General features: G+C 41.0%; 2 protein-coding genes across 7 annotated transcripts in view; one reads left to right on the top strand and one right to left on the bottom strand.

The window, feature by feature from the left end:
• Positions 1-4,787, bottom strand: part of LOC122563531 (transmembrane and coiled-coil domain-containing protein 2-like) — a 58,592-nt gene extending 53,805 nt beyond the window's left edge. For 2 of the 4 annotated variants that reach the window (XR_006315630.1, XR_006315629.1), the window contains exon 1: positions 4,451-4,787. The gene's annotated coding sequence lies outside the window, so the exon portion shown is untranslated. Of the gene's footprint in view, positions 1-3,170; positions 3,516-4,450 lie in introns of those variants that run through there. The other 2 variants (XR_006315628.1, XR_006315627.1) reach the window with 1 other exon arrangement.
• Positions 3,649-14,678, top strand: LOC122563532 (dynein light chain Tctex-type 1). Of its 3 annotated transcripts, none has more exons than XM_043717381.1 (5): positions 3,649-3,749; positions 9,790-9,831; positions 9,916-10,039; positions 11,246-11,323; positions 14,453-14,678. In XM_043717381.1, the coding sequence occupies exons 1-5, from the start codon at positions 3,723-3,725 to the stop codon at positions 14,521-14,523; spliced, it is 342 nt and encodes a 113-aa protein (XP_043573316.1). In that variant the 5' UTR covers positions 3,649-3,722; the 3' UTR covers positions 14,524-14,678. The 3 variants fall into 3 exon arrangements, with proteins under 3 accessions (XP_043573316.1, XP_043573317.1, XP_043573314.1); XM_043717379.1 differs by lacking the exon at positions 3,649-3,749 and adding an exon at positions 4,160-4,349; XM_043717382.1 differs by lacking the exon at positions 9,790-9,831 and having other exon boundaries at positions 3,708-3,749.

Raw genomic sequence — 14,678 nt, 5'->3', positions numbered from 1 at the left:
TGACAGGGAAGAAAAGCCAAAGGAGAATGTGTTATTGGTACAACACAGAGTGACAGACCAATTTCAAAGGATTCTGAATTGGACATTCCTCAAATTAAATTGGACAATGAGGAAGTTGTCAAAAATTAAGATAAATTATGGAATTACCTTCCAGAGGAAAATTGAAATGTCCTGGAAGAATGATTACCCATATAGGAAAATATGTGGAAATAAGCTGGGAAGTACTAACCTAATTATGCATGATGTAGATATAGGAGATGTTGTTCCAATTAAGCAACATCCTTATAGGGGTAACCCTCTAAAGTTGCCACAGGGTCAAAAGGAGATTGAACGCATGCTCTAGATGGCAGAATCAAAGTAAGTTCCAGTGACTCACCCATAGTAATGGTGCCAATACAGATGGTACCCAATAGTTATGTGTGGACTATCGCAAAGTCTATACAGTTACAAAGACTGATATATATCTGATTCTGCATTTGGAAGATAGTGCTGAAAAGGTGGGACAAGCAACTTATAAATATAAGTTGGATTTGCTCAAAGGATACTGGCAGGTACCTTTGTCCAAAACAGCAAAGACAATTTTGGCTTTTGTAATGCCGAATGGACTATATCAGTTTAAAGTCACGCTGTTTGGTATAAAAAATGTGCCAGCCACATTTCTGACATAACCAATAAGGTCATTTTGGGATTACCCAATTGTGTAGTTTATATTGATGACCTGGTGATTTTTAGTCATTCGTAAAAGGGACATTTGCAATATTTATCAGAATTGTTTCATTGACTTCAGGAGGCAAGTTTGGTGATAAACCTGGCTAAAGCTGAGTTTGCCAAAGCCCACATCATCTTCCTGGGATATGTTATTGGACACGGACAAACGGCCACACAGAATGCAAAAACAAATGTAACTGGGGAATTTCCCATGCCACTGACAAAAACAGCAGTACTACAATTCTTGAGATTGAGTGGATTTTACTGAAAATTTGTACTAAATTTTAGCAGTGTGGCTCTCCTCTCATTGAATTGTTAAAGGAAGGCAAGACGTTTCAGTGGACAGCAGACTGTCAGAAGACGTTTGACAGCCTGAAAGCCGTGTTAACCACGTGCCAGTATTAGCCACACCTAATTACGTAAAGCCTTTCAAGGTGGCATTCGATGCAAGTGATGTGGGTGTGGGTGCTGTACTCTTACAAGACGACGATGAGAATACAGAAAGGCATATTGAATATTCCTCCAGGAAACTGAACATTCATCAGCAGAAATATTCGACAGTTGAGACTTTGAGTTTGGTGTTGGCGTTACAACATTTCAGTGTTTATGTTACCAGTAATATATAGAGTGTTACAAGGGGACATAAATTTAAGGTGAAGGGTGGAAGGTATAGGGGGGGGATGTCAGGGGTAGATTCTTGACCCAGAGAGTGGTGGGGGCATGGAATGCACTGCCTGTGGGAGTGGCAGAGTCAGAATCATTGGTGACCTTTAAGCGGCAATTGGATAGGTACATGGATAGGTGCTTGAGCTAGGACAAATGTTCGGCACAACATCGTGGGCCGAAGGGCCTGTTCTGTGCTGTATTCTTCTATGTTCTATATCTGAGTCAATCATATATACTGATCATAATCCACTGAAGTTTGTGGAGAAATTTAAGGACTAAAGTTCTAGACTGCTTAGATGGAGCTTGATGTTACAGCCATTCAATTTTAAAATTGTGCATGTGGCCGGACAAGAAAATGTGATTGCCGACGCATTGCCGAGACTTGAATGAGAAACTGAGGCATTCGGTGACAGATGTAAAACAGAATGTAGTTGTGCATGTTTGTATGATTATTGGCAAAGTAAGGTATATGGGTGTTGTAGTGTACTAATGATTTAAGATTAAGGGGTTTTAAAATGAAGCCATTGTTGGATATTGATGGTTAATTTTTTGTGTGGGGGGGGGGGGGCAAGGTGATGGTGTTACGATGCAGGTCCTTTAACAAAGTTATGCTGTCCTTGGCTTTTCTTTTCAGAGAGGTCGTAAAAGCAGTGATTAAAGGTCTAGGTTTGAAGGGTTTTCAGGCCAATTTGATTCGAGCCAACAGATATTGCCTCAGCAAAGATTTAAAAAAATCACTTGCACAATGAAAGGGGAGTGGCCAGTTCTCCCAGCTCAGCTTCTCGCTGGTTTGGATTGATTTTAGCAAACAGAGTTTGAAACTGCTGGACCCAAAGAGACAGGTCCATGCTGATCCTCCCTCTCTCTTGCATCGCTCCTGTAAGACCCTGTGTTTGATTTTATCTTTTGTGCCAAGTGGTGTTCATGGAGATTGTTACAAGTATTTGGAACAACATCACTAAGTTGGAATAATCTGCTGGGTTTTCGGATAGGTTAATTTGTTCCGTATTCTGTTCTCTTTTGTTTGTGTCTCATTCGATAATCTTGTTAATAAATTTTGTTTTGTTTAAAACTAAGTGGTTTGACCAGCTGCATCCCTCCTGGAATATCCTGCTTAAAACAAATAGCAAAGTTAGGGTTTGGGCTACTTTCTTGAAATTGTTTGAGGATGTCTGGCCTGGTCCATAACAGACTGCATTGTTCATATTTTCCTAATAAACCTGTTCATGAAATGTTATTGCACCTCCACAGGAGATGGGATCTGAACCCAGGTCTCCTGCCTCAGGGGTAGGGACACTACCACTGCAGCACAGCAGCTATGGTTCAAGAAAGGTGACTCATTACTACCTTCACAAACAAGTAATTGGGATGGGCAATAAATTATGGTTTTACAAGTGACACCCATACCCATGAATACAAAATAAACAGATAGAAGGAGAACACATTACTTTCACAGTCATTATTTCTGCCAAAATAGCATTTAATAACAGCACTCACTGAAGAGCAAAGCAGGCCATGCTTCTGAAAGAGATAAGCACAGAAATTGCTGGAGAAACTCAGCAGGTTTGCCAGCAACTATGGACAGAGAAACAGTGTGTCAAATCTGTCAAGACACTTCTTCAGAACTGTTTCTCTCTTCACAGAAACTTCCAGATCTGCTGAGTGTCTCCAAAACGCTCGTTTTTAAATTTCAGATTTCCAGCATCTGCAGTATTCTGAGTTGCTTCTCAAAGTGATGCTGGCTTTCAACTGGAAGAAGGGATAGTTGAAAAAGAAATATAAAGGTGTGCACTTACATCACACGCCAGATATACCAGGATGTTCTGACGAAGGGCCACCAGACCTGAAGCGTTAACACTGTTTCTCTCCCCACCGATGCTACCAGACCTGCTGAGTTTCTCCAGCAATTTCTATTTCCAGCATCTGCAGTTCTTGTTTCATGGACCCAGAAACTGATTAGAGGTGAAGGTTCCCCAAGTGTCGAAGCATTTAGCTAAACTTTGATAAAGGCCCTGTCGTTTTTCTTTATTCACGTGACTGTGTGCTAGCTATACTCCTGTGAAATAAAATATTTTGTCTTCCCGTTGGAAGGGCGCTGCCCAGATGCAATTCGAGATGGTTCATCCAAGAAAGAAAGAGTCAGGCGTACAACCAGGGGAGGGTGATTGGCTTTCCTATTGCTCCAGGAGATTTGCTCGGTAGAGTGGGCGGATTAGCTGCCCGGACATTGTGTCCCGTGTATTAATGTTTAGGTTTTAATCCCCACCCACAATGCTCCTGCCAAGAGCCGCCTCAATCCCTAGCGATCCGTCTTGTTGTAGTTACAGACATTGGGCTGAGAGAGGAGCATGGATGAGTTTCAGGCGGGAGAGGAGGTAATGCAACGAATCGAAACTAAACATTTCACTCTGGGCTTTTCTTTTTGGGGGGGGGGGGGGGGAAGCTTGTCTGTTCCTTTTGTGTCTGTTTGACGCGGACGGAAATACCAAATTCCTGTGATCGTGGGGAGCTGCTGTGCTTGGGGTGGGTGCGATAGTACAGACAAGCCCCACCAGTAGGAGCCTCACTCACCGCATTGGGGTCGGGGGTTGTGTACATCTTATCCCCACCCCACCCCAGCTCCTCAGGGAGTGGCCGAGCTCTTCCCAGACCTGCGGATGGAGCATTTCCCCCCGGCCAATGTAGAGAAATCTACAATAAACCAACACCTCCTCCCAAACCCCATGTCAGCATTGTGACAAACGTTTGCGGCTCATGGTTTTTTAGTGAAATAGTGGCGGGGGGAGGGGGGAGAAATGTTAACATTTTCATTATTGATCAGATACATTTTTCAAACGGATACGGCGGGGATGCTGAATGTTTTAGCTTTCACATTTGTGATTCTAAACAAAATACAACCAACCCTTCGACTGGGAAAGTTACTGTTGCTTGTCGTGTTTGTAATGAGACATACAAAATGGATACTAAGACACTGGGTGAGAAAGCGAAACAAAGTTTTTGAGAATGAAATCTAGCATGGCTTCATAGGAACAGGTCATCAATTTTCCTTGTGTTCTAAAGAATAGAACTTTCTTACCTAGAAGAGAGTGGCAACCACATCTTATCTAGAAGAGAGTGGCAACCACATCAGGCGAAGTCGCCATAAGGCTGTTCCTGCATTAAAGAGAGATGGGAGGGGGTGCTTTAACCGAAGGGTCACGATGCCTCAGGGTAGGGTAGAGTTTGAGAAGGAGAGTCCTTCATGGTAACCTCAGGCGATGCGGGAATTTAAAACTGTTGGCATCACAAACCAGCTGTCCAGCCAACTGACCACCCACCACGTTACTGTGGGTCAGGAGCTATATATAAGCCAGACCAGGTAACAGAAACAGATTTCCTCAACTAAAAGTTTTTTTTAAAAAACAAATAATTGATAGTGTTTATATTATTGATTATCCAAATGAAATAGTGCCTGCCCATCTTGTTGGGATAATCCAGGTTACCCTGTTTTTCAATGCAAGAGGCCGGGGGAGGGCAGATGAACTCAGAGCATGGTTAGGAACATGGGACTGACATATCATAGCAATTACAGAAACTCAGGGATGGACAGGACTAGCATCTTAATGTTCCAGGATACAAATGCTACAGGAAGGATAGAAAGGAAGGGAGGGGAGGGGGAATTGGCATTTTTGATAAGGGATAGCGTTACAACTGTACTGAAGGAGCATTATTCTGAAAATACATGCAGGGACATTATTTGGATGGAACTGAGAAATAAGAAAGGGATGAGAAAATTTTCTGATTCAGTATGTAGATGTACCTACTAGAGAAGGTGCAAAACCTGACCTACTCTTGAGAAATAAGGCAGGTCAGGTGACTGAGGTGTCAGTGGGGAAGCACTTTGGGGTCAGCGACCATAGTTCTATTAGATTTAAAATAGTGATGGAAAAGGATAAACCAGATGTAAAAGTTGAAGTTCTAAATTGGAGAAAGGCCAATTTTGACGGTATTAGGCAAGAACTTTCAAAAGCTGATTGGGTGCAGATGTTCGCAGGTAAAGGGACAGCTGGAAAATGGGAAGCCTTCAGAAATGAGAAAACGAGAATCCAGAGAAAGCATATTCCTGTAGGGAAGAAAGGAAAGGCAGGTAGGTATAGAGAATGCTGGATGACTAAAGAAATTGAGGGTTTGGTTAAGAAAAAGGAGGAAGCATAAGTAAGGTATAGACTAGATAGATCGAGTAAATCCTGAGAAGAGTATAAAGACAGTAGGAGTATACTTGAGAGAAATAAGGAGGGAAAAAAGGAGACATGAGATAGCTTTGGCAAATAGAATTAAGGAGAATCCAATGGGTTTTTACAAGTACATTAAGAACAAAAGGGTAGCTAGGGAGAGAACAGGGCCCCTCAAAGATCAGCAAGGCAGCCTTTGCATGGAGCTGCAGGAGATGGCAGAAATACTAAACAAATATTTTGCATCAGTATTTACTGTGGAAAAGGACATGGAAGATAAAGACTGTAGGGAAATATATGGTGACATCTTGAGAAATCTCCATATTACAGAGGAGGAAGTGCTGGATGTCTTGAAATGCATAAAAGTGGATAAATCCTCAGGACCTGATCAGGTGTACCCTAGAACTCTGTGGGAAGCTAGAGAAGCGATTGCTTGGGCCTCTTGCTGAGATATTTGTATCATCAATAGTCACAGGTGAGGTGCCAGAAGACTGGAGGTTGGCTAACATGGTGCCACTGTTTAAGAAAGGTGGTAAGGACAAGCCAGGGAACTATAGACCAGTGAGCCTGACGTCAGTGGTGGACAAGTTGTTAGAGGGAATCCTGAGGAACAGGATGTACATGTATTTGAAAAGGCAAGGACTGATTTGGGATAATCAACATGGCTTTGTGCGTGGGAAATCATGTCTCAAACTTGTTTGAATTTCTTTGAAGTAACAAAGAGGATTGATGATGGCAGAGCAGTAGATGTGATCTATATGGACTTCAGTAAGGTGTTTGACAAGGTTCCCCATGGGAGACTGGTTAGCAAGGTTAGATCTCATGGAATACAGGGAGAACGAGCTCTTTGGATACAAAACTGGCTCAAAGGTAGAAGACAGAGGGTGGTGGTGGTGGTGGTGGAGGGTTGTTTTTCAGACTGGAGGCCTGTGACCAGTGGAGTGCCACAAGGATCGGTGCTGGGCCCACTGCTTTTCATCATTTATGTAAATGATTTGGATGTGAGCATAAGAAGTACAGTTAGTAAGTTTGCAGATGACACCAAAATTGGAGGTTTAGTGGATAGCAAAGAGGGTTACCTCAGATTACAACGGGATCTTGATCAAATGAGCCAATGGTCTGAGAAGTGGCAGATGGAGTTTAATTCAGATAAATGTGAAGTGTTGCATTTTGGGAAAGCAAATCTTCTCAGGACTTATACACTTAACAGCAGGGTCCTAGGGAGTGTTGCTGCAGGTTCATAGCTTGTTGAAAGTTCAGTCACAGGTAGATAGGATAGTGAAGGCAGCTTTTGGTATGCTTTCCTTTATTGGTCAGAGTATTGAGTACTGGACATTAGTTAGGCCACTGTTGGAATATTGTGTGCAATTCTGGTCTCCTTCCTATTGGAAAGATGTTGCAAAACTTGAAAGGGTTCAGAAAAGATTTACAAGGATGTTGCCAGCATTGGAGGATTTGAGCTATAGGGAGAGGCTGAACAGGCTGGGGTTGTTTTCCCTGAAGCATCCGAGGCTGAGGGGTGACCTTATAGAGGCTTATAAAATCATGAGGGGCATGGAAAGGATAAATAGACAAGTCTTTTCCCTGGGTGGGGGAAGTCCAGAACTAGAGGGCACAGGTTTAGGGTGAGAGGGGAAAAATGAGACACCCTAGGGGCAACTTTTTCACACACAGGGTGGTACGTGTATGGATAGGAAGGGTTTGGAGGGATATGGGCTGGGTACTGGCAGGTGGGATGAGATTGGGTTGGGATATCTGGTCAGCTTGGACAGGTTGGACCGAAGGGTCTGCTTCCATGCTATACATCTCTATGACTCTATACGCAAGGACTCTGCCCCTTCAGCTCTGTGGCAACAAAATCCAAAGATCCTCGACCCTCAGAATAAATTCCTCCTTATCTAAGGATGAAGGCAAGAACCTTCATGAGCAGCAGCTCAGAGTTTGGAGAGTGGGAATTCCTACAAATGGGTTGATTAAAATGAGCTATTGAGGGGAAGTGTGGCATGTTATTTTTGTAATGTTGGACTTGATACAAGGAAACCACATCATGAAAGCAAGAGTATCCCTGTTTTTATTAACCTATTGTTCTTATCAACCTGTTCAGAGACATTCTGACACACCTTTGGCACAGTTGGGATTTGAACTCAGGCCACCTGGTCTAGGGGTGGACACACTAGCAGTGCACCATTAGATGGACCTCAGGGGTATCTCTGCACTCCTTTTGTGGACATAAAACACCTGCAAAAGACAACTATCTAACTCAGCTCACAAAGGGAGGTAAATGCTGTTACAGCCCAGGTGACACGGTGTTTCAGATAGACATTGGATATTGTGGAGATAACTCCTGGATGAAAGGACTGAAAGATACTTGGAGGCAACAGTGTGGAAGGGTCTCTGTTCTTGGCAAGTAAGAGAATCCAATGATCATACTTAAATTACACAAAACTCAAGAAGTTCAGTGTACAAACAGAGATAATTTCCCATGTGTTTCTCAAAATATTTCCTTCTTTCACCTGGCCCTCCCATATTAGAAAAATGCCACAGACTCCTGGGAACATAATACAAGTAGCTTTCTGTTAGAGCATGTTAGACAATTAGACACATTTATTACCTACACTTTGACTATCCTTCAGTCTTCTTCCATCTTGGACTGACCTTTCCTGTCTTCCCCACAAACCAATTATCAGAAAAATTCTCAAATTTCTTTCCAATTTGCAAACTTTGTATCTTTAATCATGCACTTTTTAAGCACTAAAAATATGATACTAAACTAATTTACATTGTATAACTGATTAACTCAATGGGATTGATGCACAGGCGATGTGGCATGGTCCAAGAACATAAGAGGAATCAAAGTTACTAGAGACACTTGCCAACTGATTTGATGCACATGTTCATTCCACTAGGGAAACAACCGATACAGATTTAAATCATGGTCACTCTCTACAATGCTCAATACTTCACCGGGCAAGGACTGATGTCCCTCCTCATGGTGTTCGCAGACTCTTTCACATTGATCAGTTTTTAAGTTTGTGTAAATACAGCTGTAATTCAGTCTTTTTTAAAAAAAGCATCTCTGTTTTCTCTAGTCAGAACTCAATGGTGGTGGCATTCAGTAAGTGTAACTGACATAGATAAACCAAGGCCACATTAAATAGCAGAGCAGCCTCATGGGGCCTGATTTCTTTTGTTGGTATTAAAAGGCATTCTTTACAGTGGATGTGAATTTCTAACTTTGAAGTAAACTGTTTATTAACAAAATGAAACTTGGTGAAAAGAAACATGTAGTTTTAAATGAGTCAGTGGCCAGGAACTGATCCCCGTTCTGATTTGATTTATTGTCACATGTACCAAGATACTGTGAAAAGTATTGTGTTGCATGCTATCCAGGCAAATTATAACTTATACAAGTATATCAGTGTAATAGAACAGAATGCAGAATATGGTGTTACAGCAGAGGTGTAGAGAAATGTCAACTCCTTTTCAGAGGTTCGTTCATTTATCTATTGTTACATATAGATAACATTGTGATAACAGAAGAGAAGAAGTTGTTCTTCAATCTGTTGGTACATATTTCTTTACATTAGATTCCCTACAGTTTGGAAACAGGCCCTTCAGCCCAACCACACCGACATTCCGAAGAGTAACCCACCCAGACGCCATTTCCCTCCGACGAATGCGATTAACACAATTGGCAATTTAGCATGGCCAATTCACCTGACCTGCACATCTTTGGACCGTGGGAGGAAACTGGAGCACTCGGAGGAAACCCACGGAGACACAAGGAGAATGTGCAAACTGCACACAGACAGTCATCTGAGGCTGGAATTGAACCTAGTACCCTGGTGCTGTGAGGCAGCAGTGCTAACCACTGAGCCACCGTGCAGCCAAGAAACTTAAATATTTAAAGTGGACAGAGTGGGGATTGTTTGTGAATGGAACTACAATTGGGTTTCTTGGAATCAGCACACTGTAGTAGTCAGAGAATCATTTAGTGAGATTGGCTGCAGGATTCACTAGAAACCAAGCTGCAATTAAATTGTTAATGTTCCTGAAGCTTGCAAACTGACCAATATCCATTTAAGTGAGCACAACAGTAGATAAGTCCATGTGAGATAATAATTTGATTCTACTGAGAAACACGATTGTATTAAAATTCATTATACATCAGTTTGGCGCCTCATGTTTCTCTCTTGTCTTCCAGGCAGCTTTTATTGTTGACGACGTAAGCACCATCATTAAAGAAGTGAGTGTATTACACTTTAGTGATGTTTTACACAGTGAGCTGATTGATTTTGGTTTGTTGATCTTGTTCCCCTTAACTTTGCAGGCAGTGGAAAATACAATTGGAGGGAATGCCTACCAGCACAACAAAGTGAATCAATGGACATCTGCAGTGGTGGAGCAATGTCTCAACCAACTAACCAAATTGGCCAAGCCTTTTAAATACATTGGTGAGCAATTAAATATTTAAACACAGCTCAGTTTTTTATGTGGCAAAAAATCAAGTCAGTAAACAAAAAGATTACAAATCTTTTGCAATCTAGAAAGGTGAGCTAGTCTGATCCTCACATGAGGTGGCACAGTGGCTCAGTGGTTAGCACTGCTGTCTGTCAGGGACCTAGGTTCAATTCCCACCTCGGGCAATGGTGTGGAGTTTGCACATTCTTCTAGTGTCTGCGTGGGTTTCCTCTGTGTGCTCTGGCTTCCCCCCTCAGTCACAAAGATGTGCAGATTAGGTGAATTGGCTATGCTAAGTTGCCGATAGAATAAGTGGATTTGGGTCTGGGTGGGTTACTCTTCAGAGGGTCGGTGTGGACTTGTTGGGCTGAAGGGCCTGTTTCCACACTGTAGGGAATCTAATTTTAAAAATCTAATTTAAACTATTTGTATTTTGAAACGCTAATGCTTTCATCAAATGTCACCTATAAAATTTTATTATTTTCAATCTGCAATCCATAAATCCAAACCCAAGTATGGGTAATTAGCTTCCCTTCCCTTTAGCAAAAATACTTCAGTACAGAATATATGATTAACACAATGTAAAGCAATTTCACTGTGGAAAGTCCCAGTTTTGCAAATGCAAACACTGAGTTGACTATCACAAAATTTCCAACAATCCTTTCAAACAGAATTTTAAAGTGATTGTGGCTCATTGGAGTTGTACATTCAACCGGATTGGACCCTAATTCCACTTTGTGCAGAACTTGAACTGCTAGCTAAAGCTTAAAATATATATAGAGAAATCTCGATTAGCCGGCATTTAGCTACGCGAATATTGGATTATCCGGCAAGATCGCAAGGTCCCTATGCTTGGCTAAACTATGTTATCCAGCATTCAATTATCCAGAATTCGATTAACCAAACTAAATACTCCCCGCCTGTGTCCTTTGGATAATCGAGGTTCCTCTGTAGTTATAGCATTTGAGATGTGGAATAGCTTAATCACTCAGTAATTGCAAGATGTTTATAAAAGGAGAATACATTTGAAAAATCCTTTTGAAACAAGTCAGTCTATTGTGTTCATTACATATAATCTTGGTAACCAGCAGGGTTTTTTTGATGAGGTCAGAGCCAAGATAATACTTTCACAATTGCAAAAGACAATGGTTCAGTGCTATTGCCAGACTCAAAACCTTTTTTTCCTTCCCCCCTTTCAGTAACCTGTGTTATAATGCAAAAGAATGGAGCAGGCTTGCACACTGCTAGTTCATGCTTCTGGGATAATTCTGTTGATGGTAAGAAAAAAAGAGCAACTTTATTTTGTTTAATCCATTACTAATGGTAGAGCCAGTATATGATTGAAATTAATTGCACATAGGCCGAGCTGAAGGCATAAAATGGATCTCATTGTTCAGTTTCAAATTTATGGAATTTTGTGATGGCTTGTTTGTGCAAAATCCCAAGACCAACTTGTAAAGAACTCTGCTACAACAGTGGTCCTGGATTTTTCAGTTACGACGACAGTGGAACTGCCAGCATTCACAGTCTTTCTGCAAAAGAGATAGTGGCTTAAAGTGTCAATGGATTTGTCAGTTAACTGAGAGAACCCAGTTGCTGCAATGAATCCATCCAACGAACAATGTACACTGTTGAAATTTCTGCAAACAATCCTTAGAAATCAGTGAATTGATAATTTCCCATTTCAAGGTGCAATGTCCCAAAAAATTAAAAACTAGTTTCAACTCAAGGCAGAATGACAATATAAACGAACTATTGAACAACCTCTCTGACCCTGCAAACAATTTCGAATATCAATTTGCATGATAAATTCTAACCTTAATCTTCTATATTTACTCCAGCATGATCCAATCCTTTCAAATATATTTTACAAAGAGCGAAATGATAAAAAGACAATCAGTGCATTATTTGCTCTTCAGAAATTCTTGAGATTGTCTGCTTTGCTACTTGATGCCATCATTGGTAGTCACACTTGGAGATCCTCTTCACTGGCTATCAGATTAATAATGTTGGGAAAGGTGAGCTCCACATTGTAAGAGAATGCTCAATCTTTATTAGGACAGCATTATTTATGGATAGCAGTGAACATGGTCACAAAATTGTAAAAATCCAAACTACCGCTTTAACTTCTATATACTTTTCCAAAGTTAACATTAGATTCTACTGACACAATCACAAGTTATGAGTTGTCTTCACTGTTGCATGCTTCTTTGAACATGCCAAATTCATAACATAACCAAAAGGAAAAATGCTTTAACTCATCCATTGACAGAATTTAGGTTCAAGGGAGTGTTGCTGAACAAAGAGACCTTAGAGTGCAGGTTCATAGCTCGAAAATGGAGTCGCAGGTAGATAGGATATTGAAGGCGTTTGGTATGCTTTCCTTTATTGCTCAGAGTATCGCTTACAAGAGTTGGGAGGTCATGTTGCGGCTGTACGGGAAATTGGTTAGGCCACTCAATGGAATATTGCGTGCAATTCTGGTCTCCTTCCTATCGGAGAGATGTTGTGAAACTTGAAAGGGTTCAGAAAAGATTTACAAGGATGTTGCCAGGGTTGGAGGATTTGAGCTATAGGGAGAGGCTGAGGCTGTTTTCCCTGGAGTGTCAGAGGCTGAGGGGTGACCTGATAGAGATTTATAAAATAGTGAGGGCTTGGATAGGATAAAGAGACAAAATCTTTTCCCTGGGATGGGGCAGTCAAGAAATAGAGGGCATAGATTTAGGGCGAGGGGGGAAAGATATCGAAGAGACCTAAGGGGCAATACTTTCACACAGAGGGTGGTAAATGTATGGAATGAGCTGCCAGAGGATGTGGTGGAGGCTAGTACAACTGCAACATTTAAAAGACATTTGGATGGGTATATGAATGGGAAGAGTTTGGAGGGATATGGGCCATGTGCTGGCAGGTGGAACTAGATTGGGTTGTTTCCATGATGTACACCTCTATAATCTAAGTCTAGTACAAGACTATGCTCTCACTGAGCATGACAATTCAGACATTTTTCCTCTAGTTTTATCTAGTTTGGCTGAAATTCAATGAAGTATTGATCCACAACAGTCAAAACCTCAAAATGATTCCCAAATGGCCTTTTTTTAAAGAAAGAGAACCTAGACTGAGTCCAAAATGTTCAACGTTTAATGCTGACTAGTGCCGCATCTTTGGTTGACATGGCACTGTCCAGTAGGGGGCACTTCATTATTAGGAGCTAGAAACCTAATCAACTGGAGTCTCGCCTCCAATATAGCATTATAGGGTGATCTAATCGAAGGTGGATATGAAATTTGGGACCTTGTGGTTTATAGCCTGTTTTTGCAGTTTCCTCATCAAATCCAGCTTCAGAGACCAACTTTGGCACATCATAATAGTTAGCCCTGCATGTGCACTCAATACTCAGTTTACTTTTCAATCAAAGCATACCAAATTAATTATACAAGATACATTGCCACTCTGAATGTGCCAACAGGACAAAAAAAAACTAGAGTTTGTGGCTAGCACACTACTGATGACAAAGAAAGCTGTTTATAAAGACCTGTAAGATTCCTTTCCAGTGTTTTCCCCATTTCCAACAGCAGTTAACATCTGGACGTTGGGGATGTGGGGGGAATGGTGTGCAGCAATGACATTAGCAAGACATTAAACAGCCAATTGCTTTTCCAAATAATAAATTGAGTTAATAGCACTTAGTCTTTCACTTTTATTTTAAACTGTCAGAGTAAATTAAATGATTGGGTTAAGTTAGGAACCAAAAGGTAAATGTTTTTACATGTGGAACTTGGAGAAATGATATTCGACAAATATCTAATCAAACTTAAGGGGCAGTGAAGGTGCAGAGAAGTAATGATGAATGTAGCACAGAAAACCAGTTACACCTCATCTTACCAGCTGTAATGCTTTCAAGGGGTTGTACATGACTATTAGCAGAAGAATTGAAAGTTAATAAATGCAGTTGATTTCTACCGTGGTAGGTCCTCTCTGGCTCATCCTCTGGTAAAGCACAGAATCACCTAACAACTTTTGGATTTCTGCTTTGCTCTGCAAAGGTGCAGACTTCAAAGGCTGCTGTCAGTTATGGTGTCTTTATCAAAATAAACAAAGGACTCCAGATCCACCACAACTTAACCACCCTCCAAATGGCCTAGCTACTGTAGCATAAAACCTGCAATAGAAACCAAGCATTGTCAGATCACCTCACACACTGCAGCAATTCAAGCTCACCATCACCTTCATGGAGAATTGGTAATGAACACTGGCCTTCATGTCTCAAGAATAAAAAGTTTAATAAAAAATGATTCTAAAGGAAATGAAAACTACACAGTAAATGTACAATTGTCAAACAATACATTTTACTAGTTTTTGCACTTATCTTACCTGATTTTGTAATTATCACTTATTTTTGTTTTTAGGAAGCTGCACTGTCAGATGGGAGAACAAGACCATGTACTGCATTGTTAGCATCTTTGGCCTTGGTGTTTAGAACTTCAGTTATTGCTGCATTTTGTCTGTAAACCATCTATAAAATCATCTCTAAGTCTATTATACCAAAATGCATTACTAAGGGCTGATTTTTGTCATTAACTAATACTGAAATGGCATTTAATAGAATTATAAATGAAAGTTAATGCAATGCAA

Source organism: Chiloscyllium plagiosum, chromosome 27, assembly GCF_004010195.1.
Source record: "Chiloscyllium plagiosum isolate BGI_BamShark_2017 chromosome 27, ASM401019v2, whole genome shotgun sequence".
In the NCBI taxonomy this organism is placed as follows: domain Eukaryota; kingdom Metazoa; phylum Chordata; class Chondrichthyes; order Orectolobiformes; family Hemiscylliidae; genus Chiloscyllium; species Chiloscyllium plagiosum.
Note: the sequence above shows the minus strand (reverse complement) of the source record. Positions and strands in the feature narration are given on the sequence as shown.

Excerpts from the sequence above, each read along its gene's own strand:
- LOC122563532 (XM_043717379.1), top strand. The coding sequence starts at position 4,170 with ATGTTAACATTTTCATTATTGATCAGATACATTTTTCAAACGGATACG. Across the intron at positions 9,832-9,915 it reads TAAGCACCATCATTAAAGAA|GCAGTGGAAAATACAATTGG; the intron begins GTGAGTGTATTA and ends TTAACTTTGCAG. Across the intron at positions 11,324-14,452 it reads CTGGGATAATTCTGTTGATG|GAAGCTGCACTGTCAGATGG; the intron begins GTAAGAAAAAAA and ends TTTTGTTTTTAG.